This window comes from Oreochromis aureus, linkage group 10, assembly GCF_013358895.1.
Source record: "Oreochromis aureus strain Israel breed Guangdong linkage group 10, ZZ_aureus, whole genome shotgun sequence".
In the NCBI taxonomy this organism is placed as follows: Eukaryota; Metazoa; Chordata; class Actinopteri; order Cichliformes; family Cichlidae; genus Oreochromis; species Oreochromis aureus.
In genome coordinates this window covers 7,592,112-7,607,111 of record NC_052951.1, presented here as the reverse complement: position 1 = coordinate 7,607,111, position 15,000 = coordinate 7,592,112, and the positions used below count along the sequence as shown (strand labels likewise).

The following is a 15,000-nucleotide window of genomic DNA, read 5'->3' as shown; positions in this document are numbered from 1 at the left end:
TTACTCTCTATGCTGGGCTCAGATGTGGAGAAGAGGAAAAACCCAGTGTGCGGCTTTGTGACCCCGCTGGATGGCTTGGAGGCAGATGCGCATCGAAAGCCCGAAGTGAGTGAATGAATGATGTAGGTCTTGCAAGTTTTGGCTAATCCTTGAAAAACAAACTAACATACTTGGTGTTTCTCTGGCATCGTGTCAACAGGCGATCATATTAGAGGGCAGCTACTGGAAGAGAAGGATTGAGGTGGTGATCAAGGAGTACCATAAGTGGAGGATTTACTATAAGAAGAGGGTGAGTGCTCACCTTCTTCATTGTACATCTTTAATCTGTCTCTAAGTCAGCTTACCAGTACCTATTGGTTGGACAGTTTGTCACGTTGTCATAGTCCCCAAAGGATGAACCTCAGTGGCCCCACTTTCCAACACATTTACCTGATCAAAACTGTAATTAGTTAACTTAAAGTGATGAGCCAAGAAACAAAAAACATGGTTCATTTTCCACACTCGCTCTGTCTTTTCCTCCTGCAGCTTCAGAAAAAGAAGGATGACATTCTATTAATGCTTCAAGAGGTAAGTCAGAAGCCACACATTACTTTGTTACTGCTACATTATTGCAATATTGCAAGCAAATTAAAGTCGACAAGTATCGATTTTGATGAGTGGAGGCTGAAGCTGGCCAACTGACCCAGCGTATATTGTAATGTGTGGGTGACCTGCTGGCATTGTTTACTTTTGAATGTCCTTTTAGTGACATACGACCACTAAAGTCCACCAAGTGACTATTTTTAGCATTTGGATTTAGCCTCTCTGGCTGAACAAGGGAGAAGGGGAGAAAAAAAGGGAATTAAAAAAGAAAATAGAAATGGGCAAAACAACTTGGGCTGTGCGTCACAACCTGACACATGAAGGCAACTGACCCAGCTAACTGCCTGCTGCGACAATACCCATAACTCTTTATCTTTATTCAAGAAAAACAGTAAAAAAAATGAATGTAACCTGATCAAATGTGACCTACTTCCAGCAGCACTTGGTAAAAACCGGGCAGCAGAGGGGCAGCGGCTTTCATCATAGTATTCCTCATATTTCATCTTTCATGGGCTCTAATTTTTCATTTTCCTGTAGATGTGCTGTGGCACTGGAGGTCCAAGCTTTACTTGAGGTCAACATTAGGAAAACTCCAATAATAATGCTGCGTCTGACCCGTGTTTTGATAGATAACACGGCAAGGCCAATATCAGCAAGTAGCTAACAGGTCAAAGATCACTTCACTGTGTTTTTATGCTCTGAGCACTCATATTCTTATCACACCATTCTCTTAACAGATTACATTTAGTGCTTAGAAAAACACTAGTCAAAAGTGTGTATGTCGTATACTGTAATCATGTCATATATGCGGTTACACAGTTACAGTTGTGCACTTTTAACCTGTGACAGCACTAGTCTGAAATTTAATTGGCTTTACATTTTTAACATCAACCACTTTCTAATAAAGTAGAATAGTAAAATAAAGTTCAGAGTATTATCTACAGTGACAATGTATTTCAAGAGATTTTTACACAGTTCATTTACAGACTGTAGCGGGGTGTGGTTATGTGGCTCAGTTGCACGGGAGGGGTGGAGCAGTGGGTTCAGGGGAAGCTGAACCTGAGCTGTTCTTCAACACCTGGTCACACCTTCCCTATTTCAGTAGGTTGCTGGGACCTGAAGGATGTAGTGTGTGGTGTGGCCCGAAGAGGGCAGCTGGAAAACTGCTCTAATAATAGCACGAAAAAGACTGAGAATTAAGATCACTGGACTTGCAACATTAGCCCTTATATTCAGTCAGTCTGAGAGTCAAATAATATCTGATTAGGTGATAATGCCGTGTAAGCGAGTAAAGTTTATTTTTATAGCTCTTTGAAAGGAAAAAAATTCACACTCTGCAAAAGGGAGACGCACACATAAGTAAACAAAATGAACACACACTACAAGCACTGTACACTCTGAACCATCAAATAATTTACAGAAAAATCTAATGTTTTGGAATACATTATTTAATGAACCTTCTGACAAGTATTTAAAAGAGCGAAATTTGCATATAGGAGTTTTAATTAAGATTTTTTTATTTACATCTGGGACTTTTGTGCAATTTATTGCTTAACATTTGTGCAACATATTTAGGCTTTTCAGGGAAAAACAATCACACTGATAATGTAGCGGTCTCAAAACCTCACCCATTAAATACGATCCACTTGGTGTTACAGGGTTAAGCTGCCCATTAAAACAGGCACAAAGACAGTCGAGCTTTTCTGCACTTTTGGAGCTAAGGTGTGGAAGGCACGATCACTCTCAGTGTTTGGATGGGCACACAGAACCGTGAGAAGACCCCTGTCTGAGGACCTGAGAAGCCAACTTGTAGTGCAGGGATGGAACAGTTCAATAATGTAGGTGGGCCCCCTGGAAGGACCAACGTCGTTGAATGAAATTCAAACTTGATAGGTAGGAGATGCAAAAGTTTTAAAAGTGGGGTAATGTGTAGGGTAGGGTAAGTTTCACTGATGATTTTTATAATAAAAAATTGCATCCTTCTGGATACCAAAGTTGAGTTAGATTTGGATCTAGTAGAATCTCTTTTGAAACGAAACTTCTCACCAAACGATGTAAACGCACCCTGTAGATGCTGCAGTCTTTCAGCCGCTCATATGCATGTGTGTATTTTCTCCAAGCAGCATCAGTTTGTGTTTAACAGGGGCCTCTTCCAGTTTGCATGCACGTGTGTGTGTGTGCAACTCCCAGAATTAGGTCAGGGACAAAAGGCTGCCGCTCTTATTGAAATGGTGAGACATCAAAATAAAGAAATGAACAAAGCAGACATAATGAAAACCTGTGAGGGCCCAGTGTTTCTGAACAATGTGTTAAAACAGCTTTTTCATGATGCACCCCACTTGCACACGCGCGCACATATACACATACATGTGCGCACAACAATCTTACCTCATTTCTGCTCGTGCGTGCTTGTATTCTAAGAGGGGATGTCGTGTGCTCAGACGTAATCAGAAATTGTTTCCGGCTCAATCTGGTGGGCTTCCCTATAAATGTGGCCCCAAGCTTAGAAGTGGAAGGTAAAGGCAGAGTAGAAGATCGGGGTGAAACAAAGCATGTCAAACAGGCTGGCTGTGGCGCTTCATTTCTGTGAGTTGTTCACTGGGTTTGAAAGAAGCAGAAGGGGCAGAAGGGGGACAGCTTAGCGCATGTTTCCTGTTGAAGTTGTCAATGCTGTAGGTTTTCAGTTTTGTTTTGTGTGTAACTGGATATTGTTTTGTTTTTTCTTGCTGTTTTAATATTAGTTTTGAGAGGCATTTTTTCATTTATTAGCCGAACAAATGTGGCACTAAGTTTTCATAGAGCACCAATTGCAGGCACAGATTGGGAGAACCAGAAGTCATTGATGAATTAGGACTTTCCAGCTCTATTTATGTTGAGCCCCTAATGGATAGATCTGGGATTAACTTGGCATGTCAGATCCTGTAAGTGTTCTGATTCCTTGTTGGTGCTCTGCAGGGTCAGATCTGCCAAGCCAGGCAGGATAAATGGTCCTATCAGATCTACCAGGAACCCGAGGCTGTCCCCGCGGAGGCCCACATGTTTGACCTGGACTGTCTTCTGTCTGACATCTCTGACACCCTGTTCACCATGACACAAAAGTCGTGTCCCTGGACCAGTGAGCGACACAACAGTGAGTAGTAGACTAATTTGTGGAATGACTTTCAGCAGGGACTAGTCTCAAAACTTGCAGAATTTGATTGGAAGCATTTAAAAGCAAGGGTGATTGTAGGGTGCACCCTGCATGGATTAAAATAATTGATTCCAATTAGCTGTCACTGGGCTGAAAATTATATCCCAGTTTATTTTACTTTTTGAATCAAATAAATTGCCCAAAATGATATTTCTAACTCATGTCTGTCATAAACAGGAGCTTTAGGGACAGATTTTCAGAAAAAAGGAACATAATCATAGAGATATGGTTGGACTATCTCTCATTTTAAATGTGGTCCCGTTTTCAGACATGTATGCCCTTTCCCCCCCCAAAAAGGTAAATAACAGCAAAATGCATTTATTTTCAAATAATAAAAAGTTAAATTTGACTGAAAATAATACACAGGCATCATATCAAATGCTGAGAAATTGAGAATTTTTTTTTTTCTTTAAAATTTGATAACAGCAACATATAAAGGTAGGGATTGAGGCCTGTTTACTGCGGTGCTACATCACCTGTTTGTTTGTTTGTTTGTTTGTTTGTTTGTGTGTGTGTGTGTGTGGGGGGGTAACAATAGCCTCTCATCCATTCGCACTCAGGTTTCCAACACTCTCATTATCTGTCTGTTCAAAGTATGGCTTTACCCAGCAGATGGTTATCCTAGCTTAAAAAGATGAAAACAAAAAGGCAACATGGATCAGCACGTCTAAAGCTCTGTCAGAGCTGGGGACTATCAGGCACAATAAATTTTGGAGTCTGTGCTGCTTTCCAAGCCATCTCACAGTGACAAGGCAACAACAAGGCAAAGCAGGAAGTCACCATCAACACTTTGTTTCTTGTGCAACCTAAACAAACAAGATATGTGATTTCTTCAGCTAGCAGGTGGACAGGTTGCCTTTAAAAATAGCCAGCTGGCTCTTTCTGCCAGTGTCCAGTTTTTGCTAATCTATGTTAAAAACAGCCTTTGATGAAAGATCCACTGACTCTCAGCAAGAGAGCAAACAAATCCAAACTATGCTTCAATATAATGTAGAAGTATTTCACTTTCTAAGCTCCTACCTCATTTTGGTGACTCTGTCTGCTGGTCACATAGGTTAGCAATTCAGCCAATGAAACCCACCTTACAAATAAGGAAATTCCCTATGATGAAAGATGACCTGTCAAAAAAATACACAATAGCACTAGAGCATTTCTTTCTCATGCGTGCATCTATTATTATGTTCTCTTCCACTTCATCAGCATACACCAATAATGCTGACATGATTCAGCCAGGCTTGACTCCACTGCAGCCCAACCTGGATGATTTCATGGATATACCAGGTACTTTCTACCCTTTCATATGTCCATCTCTTTATCTGTTAATGATGTAAATGTGGAGAATTGATTAATGCATCCGATCACTGGTTGATTACAGTTAAATGCTTGCTGACAGTGCATGATATAGTGTAAAGAGTACATGAGTTTTTAAGATTAGATTCTTATCAGCCATATTTGGATGATGATTATCTTAATCATATTTTTGTGGTACATAAATTAGGTTTATGTTCCAGATGTTCATGAGTGAAAAAACCTTGAGGGACACTCTGATTTGTGCTGTGTCAGCAGTATGTTGTTTGGCATTCATGAGTTAAAGGATTGTCAGAGGCAGGGTTGAACTGGGGAAAATGGGGAAGTGGAAGAGGATGTATTTAACCACTATTGCTACTTTTGGCACCACCTAGAAACTGGGGGAAATAAATATTGATGGGCTGGAAGATGGCAGATTTTCTTTTGTTTGTTTGTTTATTTTTAGCGAATAGCCAATGAGCTTTGGCCATTTTGAATACTAAACAAGTACATTTCTGATGTTTATCTGTAAAAATCAGAGAGAAAGTTGTTTTTAATCAGTGAGCAGATACACTTTTCTATTTTTTTTATAAAGTGAAATTGTGTTGTTACCTTAATTCCTATTGAGCTGTAGCTTTCAGGTCTGTGATTTCATTTAATTTTGATTGGATTTTATAAATTCATGGTGTAGGGAGCTAACATAACATAAATTAAGCTGGAATGAATGAAAATTGCACTAATATTCATTAGATGGACCAACACTTGGCTTTACACAAGTTTCACTGCTGCTTTGTATCATTTAGAGGTATAAATATGCAACTGTTAGCTAGCTTGACGGCTTTAAAAGTGATAGCATAGGTTTTACAAATGGCTGAAAGTTAATTGACGCAGGGTTAAGTAAATGTCTTTGTAAAACATGTAAACATCTAAAATGTAGAGCACCTAACTTACCAAGCTGACACTTACTGCACAGGAGACAGTATAGTGTTATGCCTGGGGTCTGCTTTAGTCTTTATACTGAACAGTCAGCCTGCAGCGATAGAGGAGCAAAGCTTCAGGCAGGAGGAAGGAAGAAGGTTAGAGTTTAGTTTCTTGCTCAGGGCAACAATGGCTGTGATTTTTCTGGCCTTTGTATTACTTTCAGTGATGCAATCCAGCAGCCCCATGGCTACAAGTCAGTCTTTGTAACCAACAGGCAACCTGTTGCCCACTGCTGTGAGTGTGTGTGGAGTGAGTGTTTGTTCTCACTGTCCTGACAGGGTCCTGAGGCATCAGCTGTGTAGTGGCTTTTCTTTTTTATTACAGTTTCCAGGCAGGTAATATCTGTCAGAGCAACACAGCCATGAGATTAATTAATGATTTCTCTGTATCTCTCTTACATGGAAATACTGAGGTTTCTTTTTACTGAGATAAAAAAACGGAGCTTTTGGTATTTATTACCTGTGACATCATTAGGAGTTCTGAACACTGTGTCTTGATGAAAGACACTCAGTTCAGGAAAAGTTGGGGTTACTGCCTGTTTGACTGAAGCCAGTTAATATTTGATTCCTCAAACCCTTAAATAACACGTGAAAAAAATTTTTTGCTTACAGCTGGCAGCCTGCCAGCATAGTTATAAAACTATGTGACCTGGCAGATAAAATGCAAATACCCTGACTGATCATCTCATGCAGAGAGCTTCACATTGTGTGACGGTTTATTTTTCCATTTTTGTTCCTTGTCTCTTTTGCCTTTTAAAATAAAGACAAAAGAGACACTATACTGCAAAAAGTCTTGTTGCATTCTCAGTCATCCAGGAAAGTAAATCTCCAAAAGTTGAATCTGTTCATCTGGACGTAGCGTTTTGTGGGAGAAACCTTTCGTCACTCATCCAAGTGACTTCTTCAGTCTCAGCTGACTGCAGGTTTCCCCAAACGTTATAAACAGTACATTTGCATAATGACTGAAACCAGCCCACTGAGGGAACAATGGGCTGTGAGGTCCATTGTTCCCTCAGTGGGAACAATCGAAAAAGTAAGTATTCACTTACTTTTTGCAAGTGAATACTGCAAAAAGTATTCACTTGTCTGCCTTCACATGCAAATGAACTTAAGTGACATCCCATTTTTAATCCATAAGGTTTAATATAATGTTGACTCACCCTTTGGAGATATGACAGCTTCAGCTCTTCTGGGAAGGCTTTCCACAAGATTTAGGATTGTTTATGGGAATTTTTGACCATTCTTCCAAAACTGCATTTGTGAGGTCAGAAGTGTAAGTACTAGTGATATACGATTTCTAGAATAAGGCATCTGCAAAAATTTCCAGTGACACACTGGTTTTTATTGGAATGCTACACTGGTCACTGTATATACAATGTAAAAGAAACTGCAGTACACAAAATACAAAATCCTTATTTGGTGTAACTACTGTTTCTTCAGTTGTCCACCAGAGAGCACTATCCTACTTTCCATGTATTGTGTTACCATGAAGTAAAATCTAAGGAAAAAGTGTGTGTGTGTGTGTGTGTGTGTGTGTGTGTGTGTGTGTGTGTGTGTGTGTGTGTGTGTGTGTGTGAGCCACTGGCAGGCCATTTAAAAGAATATTTCTATCATTCATTAGACAGGAAGAAGGGAAAGGACCATGTAAGTTTCTACTTCCTATGTCCTTTTCAGCATAAAGTTCGAGTTACTTATGCACAGATGATTAACATGTCGGGTATTTTGTTATGTTGAATGCCCATATATTTTACATGTACTTTATTTAATTAGATTATTCTTTTAAATCTTCCTGCTGTATCAGTGCCTTTTCCAGCTGATATTCTAAATAACATACTATATATACTGTACTCTTTCTCAGATATCTTTATGAACAGCCGTGGCCAGCCCACCGAGCACACTGGTTTTGCGGACTGTAGCTATTTTGAGAGTTCTTCTAGTGCAGCGTTTGCTCCAGTTCCCTCCCCTGTGGCAACAGCTCCCCAGCTTCTTATCGACACGCAGCTGGCTCAGGTACTGCTGCTGTTATCAGCTTCTTCTGCTTGTGTTTACTGCTGCAGGATTATTCCATTATTCCAACATCTAATGCTATTCTTGTTTAATCAGTAAAACACATTTATTTTTTCTTTCCCAGCCCAATCTACCTTCTGACAATCTGCCCCACCCCTCTATATCTAATACCCGGCCAAACCAGACCAGCTCTGTCCAGGATTGTGGAGAATACCACACATCCGACATCATAACAGAAGCCATGCCTTATGGACATCAGTCATACCACGATGCACCTGTTTCTATAGCATTTAGCAGCAGCACTGAGCAGACGGCCTCTGCAAGTATTCCCTTTTTGTACCCATTGCCATGCCACAAGTTTGGTTACTGTACGATGACCAGTGGGACCTCTACTGTCATCACTCACACAGCCTCCACCATGGGGGCTCAGGGTGCTGCGCAGCAGGCTCACGGATACCCTCACACAGGGGACATGTACTCCCAGACTCCCTGCCACTCTCTCTCTTACCCGGCTGTCGTATCTGACCCGGTACATGCAGCGCTGCCCTCTGTCACAGCAGCTCACTGCTTCTCGGTGCCAGAGCAGGTGACATTTACGGGGGCCAAAGGGAAGCATAAGCAAAAGACAGGAGGGCCGAGGACAGCTGCCCCCCCTGTACTTCCATCTGCCCCACCACCCACTAGCTGTTTGGCTAAACTGCTCTCCACTGGGGCTCATGAACGTGAGTGAATTCTGACATGTTCTTCCTCATCTTGTATGTAAAACAAAAATAAAAAATGCAGTGGGCCTATGTTAAATTTTTGATTTTTGTGTTTTCAGGAAAGCCAACCCTGGGATTTAATACTGCTCCAGTGACAGCCAAAGCTCAGAGGTCATCATCCTCTACCTCCTCAGTGAGTGTGGAAAACTGGCTTAGCACAGCATGTCAACAAGAAATAACTGATGAACTTTAGTCACTTTTACCAAGTGCTACTGGAGAATGGATATTCATATCCATAAGGCCACTCAGCATTGTGTTACTGATATATGTATTTAAGTATGAGCAACTGAAGGAGTGCTGTGTGCTGGACATAGCAAGCGGTCTCTTTTCAGCAAGCAGATTTACATCCATTATAAGTTCCTAATCATTTTTATAGGCGTTGGTTAAAACCTCTGCTCTAAATACTCTGTGCCACATCCTTTCAGGGGAAAGTGATTTCATTTTTGTGAGACAGGTCTTCTAATTGGACACGATATGTTGCTCAGCAGACAAGCAGATGCACACATGTAGGTGGAGCTTCATCACAGCTGCAGCACGGGGCCAGTTGGTCGGTAGGGATCCCTGTGTTGACACCTCTGCAAAGCCAGAGTGCCACCCTGGGCCACAGTGGACCTCACACCAGCACCTCCAAAGCCTCTGCTGTGTCTGCCCTGCTTACCCACGGTACCTCAGACACTGGGACAACCCTCCTCGTTCCCAAGACTGAGAAACTGTCACCTGTTCAGCTCTACAGCACTGACAGGAGCAGCTTAACTGGTAGGACCTCACTGCTTCAGGGAGTGATACAACCCCATTTACAAAAAAGTGGTACAGAAAGCAATGACTTGCAAATCTTAAAAACCCATATTTGATTTACAGTAGAATGCAAAAAAAACCATACCAGATGCTTAACTGTCAACAGGTCAGCACAATTTGATAAACTGCACAAAATGTAAGGAAATTAGTGGGTTTGGGGTTTTTTTGTTTGTTTGTTTGTATGTTTGTTTTTTAAACTAAATGTGGTTTGTGCCCATGAAAAATGTGCCATCTTCTCTGCAAATGACAAACAGCTTGTTCTGCTACTGACTCTTGTGTAGTGTAATTTATTATCAGCAATTTAACAGTTTATCCATTTAACAAACAGGGGCCTTAGTAACATGTGGAAGAACCATACACAGCCGTAACAGCCTGGCACCACTTCCTCATGCTGGTCACCAGCTGGACACACGGTGCTGTGGGATGGCATCACATTCTTCAGCCAGCATTTGTTGTCAGCCTGTGGGGTTATGTTGGCTGACTATGACTTGTTTCTTCAGACTTTAATCCTCCAATACAATGAACAACATGGCATTTGTAGAGAAGTAAAGTTTTACATCGGTGCAACCTGCTCAACCCAGAAATGCATTTTCCCTGGAAATGTGTCTTTCCAGCAGTATAAAATTTATTGCCATGAAGCATTATTACAACAAAGAAATAATCAAGTAAGCACAAATTTAAAATTTCTGCATTTTTTTTGTTTGTTTGTTTGTTTTCATTTAATGTTTTCATTTAATTTGTTTTATGGACCAATTTTAAAGTAATGTTCATCAGCATAAAAGCATGAAGACCTTGACTATCTCTTGACTACTTGTACATTACATAATGTCATCAAAGGTTTCTGAGTATGGGGAAATCTCTGTGTGTAAGTTGCAGCACTGATAATCAATGCTGGATGCCTGTGATCTTCAGGCTCAGGGGGCACTGCATTAAAAACGGGAATGATCACTGCATGGAGTCAGGAACACTTCCTGAAAGCTTAAAGCTCTGATGTGCAAAGAAGAAGCTATATGTGAACAAGAAAGTGGTGTCATTTTAACACTGAATACACAAGCAGGTGTTAAAGAATGTTACTGTAAACATTAAAAGTCACAGAGCACAGTCTGACTGCTTCAAAATATAAATATTTGTTGTGCTGTGACAGGAACTGACAACTAACTAATAAGAGATTCACTTGCAGAAACTAATGAGCAGCTGATAAGTGAGTTTGTTCTTTTAGAATCAAAGTCATCAGTTTTCCTGCTTGAGCACTGCAGAGTAAATGTTTTTTTTTTATTATTATTATTTATTACGCTGCAGCTCATGACCAAAAAGAGAAACTAAATCTAAATGATCAATCTTAATTTGCAAAATGCTGCTTTGTTATCAGGCTTCTGTGGGGTCTCAAATCTAAACTCATCATTCAGTAAAAATGTTATTTTCACTCATCCCAAGTCCATTTACAGTGCACCCTCATTATTTAACAGTTATATCTATTTATGGTTGATGGACATTTTGTCAATTTTGGTTGCCCAAATTTATTACACAGCCTATTCACAAACCTATCATGATAAAAAAGTATCATATAGTGTAACAGTTTAATAGTTTTTGGCCTCTGCACAGTTGGAGGCTGGGCTGCTGCAAGCCACTTAGCAACCCACCCCCAACCCAAGCTCCTTCTTTACCGCTCTCCTCACCTTCACCTTTCCTGCTATGAATGTTAAGTGGCACATTGAATGCAAAGCCCCAGTGGAGAGCCATTACACCAAAGATAATTACTGCAGATAAAAATATCAATCTTCTTTTGAACTTTATGTTCCTGACTGAATTTGTACTGCTGAAGCCTTAATTAAATGCCAGCATCCACAGCCAAAACATGTCTAGCTGATTTAATGGATTAAAAACTCATTACTGCGGGGTTTGACGTGCATAGGGGCATCTACGTTCCAACAAATATAATACATAAATGCCATGCATGTTATTTATTTTTTCTCTAGTTAAGTTTCCAACACATCCAGGACAAACATCACCACCAAACCCTCTAGACAAAGCCTCCAACCTGGAGTCTCCACACTCAGGGTTCTCGGGATATGGAAAGCTAGAATCAAGTAAGGTAGGACATCCTGGATATATTCTTTTTTATACATATAAATATAATCAAGTCCTTGTTAAGTGATGAGTGAGAACATAGGAGTCTTATTGCTATCTAAGTTTGTGAATGTGTGTGAAGTGTGACATATATATTTATGAGCTCTGCTGTGTGCAGCAAACAGACACCAGGAGGATAACTCACATCTCAGCAGAGCAGAAGAGGCGTTTCAACATCAAACTGGGATTTGACACTTTACATAACCTCGTGTCAACACTGAGCTCTCAGCCAAGCATAAAGGTACTGCGAAAACATGCGTTGCTGCATTTTAGATGGATATGCTGAAAGTTGGATACAGTAGAGTTACTGCAGAGTTTAATGAGAAAATTGTAATATTTAACATGCAAATGCTAAGTCTTAGCATTAACAGTGCAACCAGATTTGAGCTTGTCGATTTAAATAATTATTCATAATGGTGAATAATTATTGTCAATCATCTTATCATATGGGATTACCATACATCAATCAATCATATGATTGATGTATGGTAATCCCTCTCTCTGCTGTGTGCAGATCAGCAAAGCCACCACACTGCAGAAGACCGCCGAGTACATCACTAAGATGCAGCAGGAGAGAGCTCAGCTGCATGAGGAGGCTCAGAAACTGAAAGAGGAGATCCAGCTCCTGAACACTGCCATCAAGTGAGACCTTTAGCTAAGCTCAACCTCTGCCTGTGCATATGTTAGCAGCCATGTGAGTGTATGTATGTCCTGAATTGCAGTTTCTACCTCCTACTGATCTTTTTATTCAGTTGTGGTCAGAAGTTTGCATACAGTGTTGGGAAAGTTACTTTTAAAATGTATTCAATTCAATTCAATTTTAATTATATAGCGCCTAATCACAACAACATTTTATTTTGTAAGGTAGACCCTACAATAATACATACAGAGAAAAACCCAGCAGTCGAATGACCCCCTATGAGCAAGCACTTTGGCAACAGTGGGAAGGAAAAACTACCTTTTAACAGGAAGACACCTCCGACAGAACCAGGCTCAGGGAGGGGCGGCCATCTGCTGCGACTGGTTGGGGTGAGAGAAGGAAGACAGCATAGAAGACATGCTGTGGAAGAGAGCCAGAGATTAATAACAAGTACTATTCAATGCAGGGAGGTCTATTAACAAATAGTGAGTGAAAAAGGTGATTGACAAGAAAAAAACTCAATGCATCATGGGAATCCCCTGGCAGTCTACACCTGTTGCAGGATAACTAAGGGAGGATTCAGGATCACCTGGTCCAGCCCTAACTGGTTTAGCAAAAAGGAATGTTTTAAGCCTAATCTTAAAAGTAGAGATAGTGTCTGTCTCCAGAATCCAAACTGGAAGCTGGTTCCATAGAAGAGGGGCCTGAAAACTGAAGGCTCTCCCTCCCATCCCTCCACTTCAAATTACAGAATACATGCCCCAAAATGTATTTTGTAATGTATTCCATTACGTTACTCAATGAGAGTAACGTATTCTGAATACTTTGGATTACTTAATATATTATCATGCTTTTTACTACTACATGAATGTACTATTGCTGTGATTTATTACTATTACTGAAGGTTACTCACCATACCAATTCCAACTAGATTTTTAAATCTTAATATAAAATGAGTAACAGTAGGGTGGACATTAGGTAAGGCTGTACTTTTGGAGCGATCTTGTATAGAAAACTATTCCGCGTGTATATAAAACACGTCCGCGACTCCGAACCGTAGTAAAGGGACCTCTGTAAAGGGACCTCGTAGTAAAGGTACCCCTGGCACGGGATCCGTGTAGGGCTCGTAACCAAAAACTTGCTTTACTTTGTTGTCTGGGTCAACTTTGCTAGCGGGAGACAGAGAGAGGCATTGAAAGGCTCCTCCAATGGAACTTACTGTTTCAGAGGAAAACTGATACTCTGAATACCACCTTTTTAAACGGTACCGGTAACGGAATACAGTTACTCATATTTTGTATTTTAAATACGTAACTCCGGTAAATGTATTCCTTTACTCCCCAAAACTGTTTGCATATACATTTAATGATTTCTTTGCCAGGGTAGAAAGATTTCCCAGCATTTAATAATTTCAAAAAGTTTGAATTTGTTCAGGATTTTCTCTGTTCCACAGATAGTCAAATTATACATTCAGGCTCAAATATATACATACAGACATATCTTTTAAAAGGTGGTGCTGAAGGTTCTACACTGTTTATTTTATTTTATTTTTTATTTTGACAAGGCCAAGGTCTTTAACTTCTCATTAGTGATCATGATGGACTGGTAGTTTCCTGCTTCCTGTCTTTGCCAACATATAAAGAACTTATTTTACAGAACTCACTGGATTAACCAGTACTCAGAACAACAGGAGTATTGTACCTAGAGTCAAAGCAACTCAAAATCGAAGGTGAACTGCAGATTTACACAAGTTGGGAAGAGCTCTTGGAGTCATTTCCAAACATTTGCAGATTCCAAGATCAGCACTTCAAACAGCTGTATGTAATTCACAAGTTTCAGTATTCAGGTGTGTCACCACTGTTCTAATTTGTAGACTATGCTTAAAAACCAGGTTTGTGTGAAGAAACCAATTTAAATGCATGCTACCGAGTCTGGCAAGAAGAGTGGTCAAATATATAGCCAAAGTTATGCTAGATGGTTGTTAAGGGTTACCAAAGACATCTGGTCAAGGTGCAACTTGCTAAGGGACATTTAATCAGATTATTTAGGTTGTGTGTGTGTATGTAGTCTGAATGTATAATTTGGGTGTTTGTGGATCAGAAAAAAAAAATTGTGCACACAATACTCTTTTTCTTGTTTGTTTGTTTTTTTAAGTCATTAAGGATGTACTCTGTAAATCATTCATCTCTGGAAAAAACTCAAAGAAATTATTAAAAAACCCAAATTACCATGACATTTGTACCTAGTATTAATACATATGGTCACCAAGTTAGTGAGTTTTCAACAATCCAATCTTCAACAATCCAATCTTATCCTGCTTACATGAAGATGCTCTGGACTGCCTGTTGACTCTGCTTATTTCTTCGTGCAGTACGTGCCAGCAGCAGCTACCAGCCACCGGTGTCCCCATCACACGGCAGCGCTTTGACCACATGAGAGAAAAGTTCAGGGAGTATGTCCGTGCACAGACTCTGCAAAACTGGAAGTTCTGGATCGTATCCTTATGCATGTGTGAAAGGTTCATTGGAAACAATAAAATGCCAAAAACTTTAAAAGGCTGGCCAAAACAACACAAAAAAACAGCAGTATAATTAGAGGCTGAGTAAATGTTCCACTCTTTTCCTGTGGGAA

The 15,000-nt window shown here is 40.2% G+C and overlaps 1 protein-coding gene across 3 annotated transcripts in view; it reads left to right on the top strand.

Annotated features, from left to right (window-relative positions):
* Positions 1-15,000, top strand: part of LOC116325918 (carbohydrate-responsive element-binding protein) — an 18,402-nt gene that overhangs the window by 2,225 nt on the left and 1,177 nt on the right. The window contains exons 3-15 of one of the 3 annotated variants that reach the window (XM_031746978.2): positions 23-105; positions 200-289; positions 526-567; positions 3,538-3,712; positions 4,973-5,053; positions 7,898-8,049; positions 8,171-8,768; positions 8,867-8,940; positions 9,296-9,563; positions 11,579-11,694; positions 11,848-11,970; positions 12,244-12,371; positions 14,741-14,864. In XM_031746978.2, the coding sequence (XP_031602838.1) occupies positions 23-105; positions 200-289; positions 526-567; positions 3,538-3,712; positions 4,973-5,053; positions 7,898-8,049; positions 8,171-8,768; positions 8,867-8,940; positions 9,296-9,563; positions 11,579-11,694; positions 11,848-11,970; positions 12,244-12,371; positions 14,741-14,864 (2,054 nt within the window). Of the gene's footprint in view, positions 1-22; positions 106-199; positions 290-525; positions 568-3,537; positions 3,713-4,972; positions 5,054-7,897; positions 8,050-8,170; positions 8,769-8,866; positions 8,941-9,292; positions 9,564-11,578; positions 11,695-11,847; positions 11,971-12,243; positions 12,372-14,740; positions 14,865-15,000 lie in introns of all 3 variants that reach the window. The other 2 variants (XM_031746977.2, XM_039618898.1) reach the window with 2 other exon arrangements.